At 48.5% G+C, this 11,388-nt stretch overlaps 1 protein-coding gene across 1 annotated transcript; it reads right to left on the reverse strand.

The window, feature by feature from the left end:
• Positions 1 to 279: 279 nt before the first annotated feature.
• TMCC1 (transmembrane and coiled-coil domain family 1) lies at positions 280 to 11,086 on the reverse strand (the record flags this gene model as incomplete). The annotated part of the gene is made up of 3 exons (XM_010134646.1): positions 280 to 872; positions 3,451 to 3,586; positions 10,152 to 11,086. Coding segments are annotated over 3 exons (1,386 nt in total), but the record flags the coding sequence as incomplete, so codon positions are not given.
• Between the last annotated feature and the right edge of the window lie 302 nt (positions 11,087 to 11,388).

Here is an 11,388-nt window from a genome sequence, read left to right on the forward strand (position 1 = left end):
GGGCGCTGAGCTGGACAAGATCCACGCGCTGTCGTATTTCTCTTGCTAAGGAAAGAAACCACTCTGAACGCATACATCTGGACATGGAATGTGAGCAGACTTCACAGTAGAAGTTTAGTGTTACAGGTTCGCTGTGGTACCATTGTTCAAGGCTGCGCACTAGCTTTAGCTTTGCTCATCTTAAGCTAACCACGTTCTCTTCTTCCTGACAGGTTTAGTACAGTAGTTCAAGCCACAATTTAAATTGCCCATTGGTATGCTCCAAATTTCTGTATTTTATTTATTTCATTTGTACACTTTAAAGAATCTTAAGATTTGCATCCAAAGAGAACCATGCTACATAAAAATTATCCAGGATTCTCGCCAAAAAGAGTTCTTGAATAAAATCTAAAAAATACTATTGCAATGCATCTCGCAGAGAAAAAACGTTATTCTAAATGTAAACAAATTCACTCGGACACTTTAAAACTTCAGCAGAGTAGTTGCTGACTAATCTTTGCCACGCTTGCTCACCGAGAGCGCTGGGAGGAGGGCGATGCAGCCAGTTCCTGCCGCCATCATCTGGGGGGAGACAGGAACCGTTCCAAGTAGCCGGTGATGGCGTCCCAGTGCTTCCACAAAAAGGCAATGAAAATCACTATAAATAAAGTGCTGAACGTCCTATTGCGAGTCTTCATGAGGGGCACGACGCAGTTGGCCACAGTGGAGACGAAGACGAGGAGGACGGCCATGACAGCCAGGAGGATGTTGATGAACTTCCCCAGCAGGTTCCTGGCAGTGGCGTTCTCCAGCCCCTCCAGCTGCACCACTTGCTGCTGCTGCTGCTGCAGCTCCATCTTGGAGATGCGGGTCTGGCATGCTTCCAGGGCTTCCTGTCGGCAAGAACACACCACTGGGTTCCCACGCCCCACAGCCCTCAGCGCTGACCGCACTGACCAGGCAGGAGCCAGGCCACCCTCCTCAGGCCGGACACACCTCCTGCAGGACATGAGTCACTCACTACCTGATGTCACATCCTGCAGCAGGAGCAGAGGAAGCTGTGCTGTTTCACCTGGCTGAGGGCGAGGAGCCCCTCCTTAACCAGGCACTGCAGTTTGTCACCTCATTTACACCAGGGAGGCTGGGCAGACACGGGGCTTTGTTAAAACACGCACTCCAGCTGTCACCTTGCACTGCACTGTCAGCTGCCTCTTCCTGCATGTGAAGATGGTCACCTGAGGCCGTACCATCCCTCCTGCCCTGCCACCAGACCCAGAGGGAGGAGGATGCTGAAAGCCTTTGTCCAGAAAGCGGGGGCTGCCCAGCGGGCTGCTCGCTCCACCCTTGGTTTCAAGAGACCACCAAGGGGACAAAGGTGCTCTGCCTAGCCAGCACCCTTCCTCTTCCCTCTCCTCTTCTGGGAGGTGCATTCCCCCAGAGTCTCCCATCTCCATCCATTTCCTTGCAGTGGCTTGTGCTTGTCAACGTGCCAACTAAGCCAACAGAAAAACAACCACCCAGAACGGCTCAGCTGCGTTCTGCTGGTGTGGTGAGCTGGAAGAGCTCTGGGAGAGGGCTGCGTGCCGCCGAGACTGGGGCTGCACAGCTGGCACCCCAGGAGGAAGCTCTCCTCTCGACTGCAGCAAGCTGTGGCACCGGCACAGCTCCAGGGGACACTGCAAGGGTTGGAGAAAGGAGATGTCTAGAGGGGTAAGAGGTGTGAGATTTACAAAATCGCCTCTAGGAAGAGGCAAAGTAGAAGTACATGGAAGGAGAAGACTGTCCTGTGCAAAATGTAACTCTAAAGCCCCGCTGGCAGGCGGGCGATTGTTTTGAGACCTTTGCACCATGCTGAGCCTCAAAGAGACCAAGCCGGCGGGCAGCACAACACTGGTGACGTGCAGAGGGTGGGCTAGGGAGAAGGAGAGGCTTTAAGGCAATTAATGTAATGAGACATTTCTGCTCTTGGAGATACAAAGTTACAGTATTTCCATTGATCCCCTCAGAGCTGCTTTGCTCAGACATAAAGGCCAACTTTGGGTAACATCTAGAAATCTGCATCAAGCAGCAGTCTCTTGGTCTGATCAGTGAAAAAGAAACCAGGACCCTACTCCTCTGCAGTATTAGTCCATGCTCTTCACTATTTTTCATGCAAGAAAACTCAACACGTAACTTTTCTCCAGCAATGGTAAGGAATAGTCTGTCCCAATTTTCAAGTTTACACTGAAAGTGCTGAATCATAAAACAAAAATTAAAAAAAGCTATTGAGAAATCCCCACTTCAGGTTAAGATTTTAACCTTATTTCTTCCTGCCATGTTTATTTAGAGAGGAGAACAAACCTGAATGTTGCAACATTTCCCCTCAGGGGAGCCTCCTGTTTACTCTGTCGGAGGCCACCACACCACTGTCCACAGACACTGATTTATTTTAACCTTAACTTAAAGGTCATTGTCACCAGGGCCATTTCTCTGTCACTGCGTCATGTCTGTGGAGGTCAATGAAACATGAGGGCCCTCAGAGGACGGGGCAGCGCTGCTCAGCCTCCTCCACACAAAGCAGCTGCAAGCACGTCGACTCCACCGGACTTGCAGCTGCATCTGCGAGTGTGCGGGAAGCGCAGCCTGCTCCGTCTCCAGAGGGGATCACCTGGCTCCACGGACCACCTTGGGGGGAGGAAAGCTGGACACCTTCGACCCACCATTCTCTGCTCACACTACAAATACCTCACATCAGCGATCAGAACTGAGGTGCCTGCTGAAACTAGCACCGCAAGTGTTTACAATGGACGATAGAGCTGTTCCTGAATAGGCCTTTCTTCGTCAGCTCTGGTGCTGCTCACATCGTTTCCCAGGTCTTTTGCCCAGGGGAAGGCCCTCCAGCTTCGTAATCTGTTTCCATAGCTTTGGTCTTTTACACACTGAAGGAAACTTCTCTTTCATACCTCCTTATTTGGGCAAACTCGAGAAAAAATTGTTTCCTGACTCAATGCAGTGGATACGCAAAGACATTTTTCCTTAGATCTATGTGACCATTGCTCTAAAATTAGTGGCACAGAAACACACCCCAGGGTCTGTTTACCAGGAGCGCTACTGTAAAAACAGTGTTCAGGGCTCGGCTCATTAGTGTCTGACACCCTGCAAAACCCTGTACAGAAGTGCACGCCGGCTTCTGCTGCGCTACAGCTTGTTTAAGAGCTCTGCTCCGGAGCCAGCGGCAGGCTCCCTCGGCAGGTGAACCTGCCTGTGGGGCATGGGCACATGGCACGGCCTCTCTTTACCCAAGTCCCTTGCAGAGGCAGCTGAGGGTCAGGCAGAATGAAGGCCCTTTCGGAACTCTTCCATGTGCAGCTTAGCAATAAAGCTACATAGATTAAAACCAAATATTGAATGACACAAGTATTTCAAAAGTGAAGGAGTCACAGCAAGAGCAGGGGAAAGAGAGACTCGAGTCCCTTTGTTTCTGTCACCCACCTGGATGTCCCGGGCTCGCTCGTAAGACTGATAGGCGATTTTCTCCTCCATGCTGGCCAGCTCCTGTTTCAAATTGAGGATCTCATTCTGGTGGAGCTCAGTCAGGTCATTTAGCTGTTCTTCGAGTCTTTCACATCTAGAAATTACATACATGGCACAGTAGCTTAATGAGGAGAGGACCTGTAACAATCGCGCAATGAACGTCACAGACGTCACTGACAACTAGCGTGGATGCCTCAGTTGTTGTGAACGCCTTACGGCACAGCCCTCTCACTGGGGATGAAGGAAATCCTTTCTGCCCAGTAAGATCACGTTAATTCTGTCTCTGTCCTGAGGAAAAACACACAGAGCAGTAAAATGGAAACTGTCAAGTGATGATCAAGGGCAAAATTAGAATAGAATAAGTTATTCCCCAAAATTTGTGAAAACCGAACAGCTCCCTTCTAATACCATCAGCTCTTCAGCCTTTTCATCTACACTTGGAACAGTAACATGCATAAAGATGACACAGAAATGAAGTCTGACTGATGCCTCAGAAAGCAGGATGGTCCAATAGCTGATCTCTACAGGTTAGGTCACATGGATATCTTTGATGTACTTTTTATCTCCTGTGAATGATGCAACCTAACTAGCAAAGACCATCACGGTATTTATAAGAGGACACATGAATCATTAACCTGCAGACTTAGTTCTCAGCCTGCCACTAGCAACTGGACTGGGAGCAGTCCTGAGGAAGAGGGCTGCCCAAAGCAACAGTTAGAACAACTTCGAGAGACAGTTTTGTTTTTCACTGAGGGAGTTTTATGTTGACTTCAACGATAGCTCCATGATGTTATTCTAGCACTTTGAAAACACATTAGGGATACTCTGTGCTTGTACGTAGCACTTCATTTTTGGAATTTCAAGCCCAAATTTACAAGCCACTCATGCCTCAATACCCTTTCAAAATCAGCCAAGTACTTCTCCGACACAAGGTAAATGAGCACAGAGAGCCAGGCCAGAGCCCAAGGGTTGGGAGTGGCAAGCTGGGCACCATCCACACCAGCCTCCTCCACTACGCTCCCCGCCAGCTTCTCAGCCTGGGCTCTTTGCGAGCGACAGCTCTGATGGTAACTAAGGCACGAGCACAGCTATCGTGGCTGTTGGTGTTCCTCCATTCTGATTTCCACCGTCAACTCATCGTAACAGCATGGAGAAAGCTTTACCGTACAGCTGTTACCATCTGACTCTTGGGACTAACAGCTCAGAAATTTTCAAGGAATTCAACACAGAGATAATCCCTTGTTTTAATTTCAGTTCCCCTCTGACTCCATCTGAATTTAAATTCATACACACGCACACGCATGCATAAAATTAATATAAATAATATTTATCTAGAATGAAGAATTTAATTAGAAGTCCTGACACCAAGTCAAAAATCCTGCTTCTGTTTCCAAGACTTTTTGGTGCTTCAAAAGCTAAATATTCAGATTCTGTAGGCAAAAGCCAGCCTTTAAAAATAGTCTTGGGTTTTTTTTAATTGAAAATTCTCTGAAGAGAATTCTCATTTACATTCCCAATGCAATATGGCTTCAGACTAAAAAGGAGTCAGACGTAGCGTGACAGTTTCCAGCCATGACACCCCTGTGGTCAGCCAGCAGTGAGAGTGAGACAACCACCAGCGGACACGGCTGAGCACAGAAAGGTGCCGCAGTAGCTGCACAACCGAGGCAGGACACACGGGAGAACCGGTTTCCCCAGAATGACCAGGTGCAAGCGGGAAATAGCCATGTGAGAACTGGCTAATGAAAAGGAGCGCAGATAATTAATACTGCCATTTGTTCTCACCCAGCTTAAAAAAAAAGAACTTGCCAACAACCAAGAAATCACACATAAACCCATTAAGTCCCAAAGGCAGCATCGACTGCTTGAAATATGTTCAGTTTGTTAATGCATTATAGAACTCTCCAGTGGGTTTACTACTCAAAAAAGGACTTAGGCGTTTCTGAAAATACCATGATTATGTCTTGTAACCTCCTCCCACATAAACGCCCTTCATAAAACGGCTGTTGCCAGGCAGCTTAAATCCTGCTCTCTAACAAGAAACAATTGTATTTTAGTAACTTCAAACCTACCTCGATCTACAGGAAACAAGGAGACCCTGCAAATCCGTGTAGTTAAGAGTTTAAGTGCTACACGATTAGCAGAAGGGCTGGCTCCAGTCCCCCCGCCCAGCATGCAGGACTGCCGCCTTGTCCCGAACCACACTTCGCTTCCCGGCTTGACCCGAGAGCTTTTGCAGTTTGCACCCAAGAACCACCTGCGCTTCCAGAAACTAGTGTGTCAGGCAGCTGCTGCAATTGGGGTATTTAAATGAAAAAACAAACACAAAAAGACCTCTCACAGCCAACCCAGACTTATTTTTGAAATTATACTTCCTCCATTCATCTCCTTGTCGCATTACCTGCAATTTAGAAAATGTTTTTTCCTGCTGTTTTCTACTAGTGTTCAAATTAGAAAAGCTAAGAGGGGTTCATGTGACTCGCAGGGCCTGAAGACAGGGTTTTCCTGTTGAAGAATGGCTCACATTTAACTCAGAGGTATTACAAAAATAAAAGGGATCGGACTCCCGTCGAGGACTTGGATTATACCTGCGCTTCCCTCTCTCAGGTGCAAGTGCCAGTGCCTACACAACAGACTCTGACCTGGTCTGTGAACACAGCAACGCCCTGAGTGATCAAATCCCGCTGTATTTCAGGTATGGAAAATTCATCACTGGAGTCCAAGAATTATTTTTTCACGTGAAATACGTGAAATTTTTCCTTAAAATTACCAGCCTCCAGATTAACAAGCTCCAGCACAGAATCTCATCAGTGTAACAGACTCGTGCTGGCTGTCACAAGTATCTCAGAGATCCTCAGAGACGTCTATGTGGAAGACCCCCAGTGAACTGCTGGGGTGCTTGGCTGAAGTACGGGACATGGGAACACTTCATCTAAAAAAGCCACGGCAGATTTCCACAGTTCTTCTGAGGGTCACTGTCAGGGAATCAGGGAAATGATTTGAAAAAGGCTAAGAAACACAATTATGACCATCTCATTTTTCAAGAGCTTTAAGGCATTTTAAAGTAATAGCTGCAAAATATACAGCTAAAATGGTGTATGCAAGGAAGAGACATTTTATCTGCCTCAGTATGTGCTCCAGTGAGTAAGGAAACTCTGACCAAACTGACAGCGAGAGATCTCCACAGCACACTGGAGCGGACCCACGGAGAGCAGATCTGTGATGCTCTCTTCCAGCATCTCTCAAGATGGGCCTTCTTTATTATAGTTAGCCATACAAAATTTCATCTGATCGTTATTTGTCATCCAAGTACATTTTCTATGCTCCGAACACACTGCTTTCAACAGTGGAGCAACAGCTAGAAGTCGTATCTACTTGTGATACACTCCCAGAACAAAACACGAGGGACAGCGCTTGCTCCTGAGGGAGCACAAGCTGCTCCCAGCGCCCCCACCATGCTGTGCTTCCAGCTCTGAAGCCCCCCACCGCTCTGCAGGGACATTTTGGTGCTTTCATGGCTGGGCGAGCACCAGCCTGGCCCAATACACTGTCTTTGCTGCCCAGCCACGCTCCAGAAAGGCCTCTTCAACCCTTGTAGACCTCAAAGGTTTGGCCCGTTTGATCTATTTTAAAATAAATAATGAGAATGGACTGAAGTCCGACAATCAGACTACAGCAAAAACCAGCTAAATGAAACCAGCAGTGTCCAGCATTCTGGCTGATGGATTCCTCCGGACAGGAGCACAGGAGACCTAAATGCCCTTTCCAAGGATGCTGGGCTTGGGAAGAAACCCAAACCCTCAGCCTGGCCACACTCCAAATATGTGAGCTCATGATTTCACTGCTTACAAACAGGTTCCTAAGGGGACCTGCGAAATGAAAATACTCAGCAGGAGCTTTATTTCAGTCTCAACAGCACAGAAAGTCCCTGCTCGTATCAGTAAACAACCACCACCTTCCACCCGATGAGATAAGCAACAGGCTATTTCAGCACCCGCCTCCGGTGCAGAAGAAACAATGACGGCCAAGGCGCCACCGGAATCTTCCTTCCTTGATGACTCAGCCCCGCCAGAGCACTGCGGGGCTCCAGGCGGGCACGTGCTGCCAGCAGGACGGCACCGAGCGCCCCGGCCTTGCTGCGGTGCCGCCCGGCCAGGCCAGCCCGGGCACCCTGCAGCACCAGGGCAGCGGAACTGGAGCGACTGCTCCAGCATCCCTGCCCCGCAACCGGGAGCAAACCGGCAACCACACGGACTGACAGGTGAGATCTGGAAGCAAGAGCAGGAGGGAGGGGATTGAGGAGGCCACAGAAAACCTGCGAGGCAACGCATGGCTGATAAACAGAAACTGCACAAACATGTGAGGAAAAAAGATCCTGAAAAAAGAACCTGAAAAAACAGTAGAGGAAATGGATGAAGATTGGGTGAGAAAAGGTCGTGGTGCGTGCTTTGTTCCAGCTTCCAGGTACAATACACAGATCCAGTGCTGCCCTACGAGCAAAGCCTTCTCCAAAACACTTATTTTTTTAAGCTCTAACTGATCTCAGTGCTTGTTTTTGAAAGCTTCCCAGAAATAGAGCAGAGTTATGAGGTATTTATAGCTTTTAAAGCCAGTTATGATTAATTTGAATCCCCAGCTCCAAACCACAATTTCCAGTCCCATCTTTTCATTTTTTCTGAAGAGAGCTGAGGAACAAGAGGGGTTTCCAGTTGGGGGAACAGCTGCCAGCCCTTCCCACCACGGCCCAGCACCCTCCCTGGCCTCAAACACATCATGGCACCTTTTAGTTCTCAGGGTGACATTGGCTTTTATCTTCATGATGTTTTAAAACACAGAAGCTATCAAACAAGAATCTAGATTTGTCCTGTGATTAACCTGTGAGCTCCTTGTGGGCCATGCAGGGACCTGCTCACCTCTGAAAGCCTGCAGAGACCAGGGCATGCAGTGTGGTTTAACTGCTCCTCTTTAAAGGTCGCACCTTTAATTAACTTGCATTAACATTCCAAATGGCAGGTCTAAATTACTATCTTTTTAAGCATTTATAAGCCAAATACAGATTCTCCTGGAAGGTTTTCACACCAGGCTGCCTCGGTCAGGGGTCAGGCTCTGCACTCACCTCAGGAGAGTGCTCAGTAAAGGTTAACGGCACATGACAGACACGACTGCCTAGTGCACTGGTCTGAGGCCCTATGTGAACTGGGCTAAATAGCTTCAGGGAATAACTGGCCAGTTTAGCTGGCCACATGCATCAGTCCCCACGGTCTTCTATTGTACTTTCGAGGCCACTTCTTCAGCTGTGCTGTGCTTGCAAATAGTGTTCCACCATGAATGGCTGCTGCTGTCTGTGTGAAACAACAACCTACACAGCAACAGACAACAGGACCCCTCTCCGCTGGGGAGCAGAAGATCAAACTCTGCATCGTTTCGTTATGTGACTTCATGACAGTGAGGCACCAGGAACCAAAGTTGCTGTGCTGGGCGCCGGTTTCGGTCAAATCTCTGATGGTTGCGAAGCAGGATTAGAAAGTGGCGTTGGTCTGGCTTTATCTACCCAGGCTTTGCAAGCACTCAGAGTGCTTGCTGTCTCCAGCAGCCTAAGCCTTTCCTAATGTTTTTCCAGAGATCTGGCATCAGCAGGTCTAAAGAGCTGCAGGGCAACTCCATGTCGTGTGCTGCAAATGTAGCAATGGCACACAGTACTTCGGAAAGCCTGTCCCCATGCCCCGCAGCTCTGCTGGGCCTCACAGCCTGTGTTTCACAGCCCGGCTGGAGCGACCACAGCTGTAAGCAACCGCCTTATGAAAGCCGGTGGCCCTCCGTCAGGATGAGGAGTTGGGTCCCTTGCATTTGTTACTGAAAAGTGTAAAAAGCAGAGTTCAAGAATCCTGTTGATCTAGCCTGCAGTGTCCTTAACGGCTGCAGGTGGTCAGCTGGTAACTCTTCCTTCTGAAGCTTGGGGATGAGCCTGCTCCCCGTGTGTGACAGGATGGACACCAGACGTTCTGCTAGAAGCACGGGGCAGCCTGCTCAGAACTCTCTCCCATCCAGCACCAAAGGGGAAGGGAAAGCATTCCCTCAGCACCTCTCCAAGACTTTTAATTTAACTTAATCCCATTGAATCCTGCCACTGCAGGGCTGAGCAGAGGAGGGAAGGGGGTACTCTAGTTTTGCACCCATGTGGGCAAGATCACATCTTTTTAGAGAGCCCTAAGAAAGCTGGCTATCTTTCTCTGGTAGATCTGGATCTGGATCTGAGTGTTGGAGGAGGCAGGATCAGGATACCGTCACATGTAGTCCCCTGTCTCTTGCCTTGAAACCTTCGCAGAATTTTTACAGGGCAAAGGACGAGCTGGATAATAGTAACTGCACCACTGTAATCCTGGTCTTTTGGGACACCTTTCTCAACCGCTTTGGCTTGACTTTTTATCTCAAATACACTATGAAATAAACTTTTCCCTTACTATTTCTTTCTTATGCAGACAGGGAAACAAGCAGTAAGATAACACAAAAGACAAAGCTGAGAGGGCAAAATCCTGAGTCCGCAAACCTCCCATCTAACCCAGCTGCTGGCAACAGCCTGCTGAGTAGGCACTATCCAGGACTCCAGTGCTCTGCAACTCGCAGTACTTAGTACTAAAACGAAGTACAAAAGTACGTACCTGTACCGCTCCTCCTGCAGAGTCTGCATTATCAATGAGTAATCCCTCTGATAGCGAACCTTAAGGTCCTCAAATGATTCTTCCAGTCTTGCCTGTGTCTCTCGAATTTCTTGAATCTCATGCAGTATTGCATCAAACCCTGAGCTCTGCATATCCAGAGTGTTTGTTTTGGAGCTAGAAGCTCCCACAGGGCCCCCAGCTGTGCTGTTGGCTCCCACCGAGCCCGACGTGGCACTGGAGCAGTCCTCTTCGCTACCATATTTTGGGCTTGACTGAAAGTTCTGAATAACACCTAAAGCCTTGCCTCCTGTCCCATCTTCCTGGCCTTCTTCTAAGGAGTCCTTCAGATTAGCAATGTTGTCTGCACTCCCGAACTTGTTCCTGATGAGGGAGGCAATCTCCCGCGGTTTGGAAACGACAGCTCCTGCTGCTGAATGCGTGGCTTGGGAGAAACTGGAAAGCCCACCTTTTACACTGTCTACTACTCCCTCACTAAAGCCGGTGACTTTTGCTCCAACATCTTTCAAACCCTGATGCATATCCCTGAAGACATCCTTCGTCTGCCGAGGGATCCCGTTCTGTTCAATCTCTCGCAGCTTTCGATGGTAATGTTCTAGTTTCTTCTGCAGCTGCAAGATGGTCTGGGCTGACTTTTGATTTTTCTTCTCAAACACTTGCTTAATGCGGGCAGTCTGTTGCTTGTCTGCATTGTTGGCCAGTTTCAGATACTCTGCCACATTGTCATCACGGGCTGTTTGTTCTATTTTGATCTGCTCAGTCAGCTTCAGTATTTTCTGCTGCAGGTGTGTGATAGCCACTTTTGTACGCTGAGGATCGGGGGTCCCATCAACAGAGTCTGCGTTGATGCTGCCATCAGTGCTTGAGGCCACCGCACTGGAGGTCTGTGCTAGGCTGCTGACTTCCAACCGCTCGATCTAGACAAGGAGAGAGAGAAACGTAAGTGCTAATCACCAGCTTCGCTAATATAAAACCCTTCCTTCTTGGTGCCAACCAACTTGCCAAGCAGATGCAATTCTGCAAAAATGCACCTTTTTTCAGCTGTCCAGGGTACAGTATCAATAAATTGAGCTTTATGTGCTTTGCAGATATCTAGTAAAGCTGAGAAAAAAGCAAACCCCCTCGTTCTTAACCAACTTAATAGCCTGAAACAGCAAAGAACTCAAGCACAGAGCAAGACAGGGCACCCAAGCCTGGCAGGCTGAGTTCTCTGATGTTG

The sequence above is a fragment of the Buceros rhinoceros genome, unplaced genomic scaffold (genome assembly GCF_000710305.1).
Source record: "Buceros rhinoceros silvestris isolate BGI_N320 unplaced genomic scaffold, ASM71030v1 scaffold31820, whole genome shotgun sequence".
Taxonomy (NCBI): domain Eukaryota; kingdom Metazoa; phylum Chordata; class Aves; order Bucerotiformes; family Bucerotidae; genus Buceros; species Buceros rhinoceros.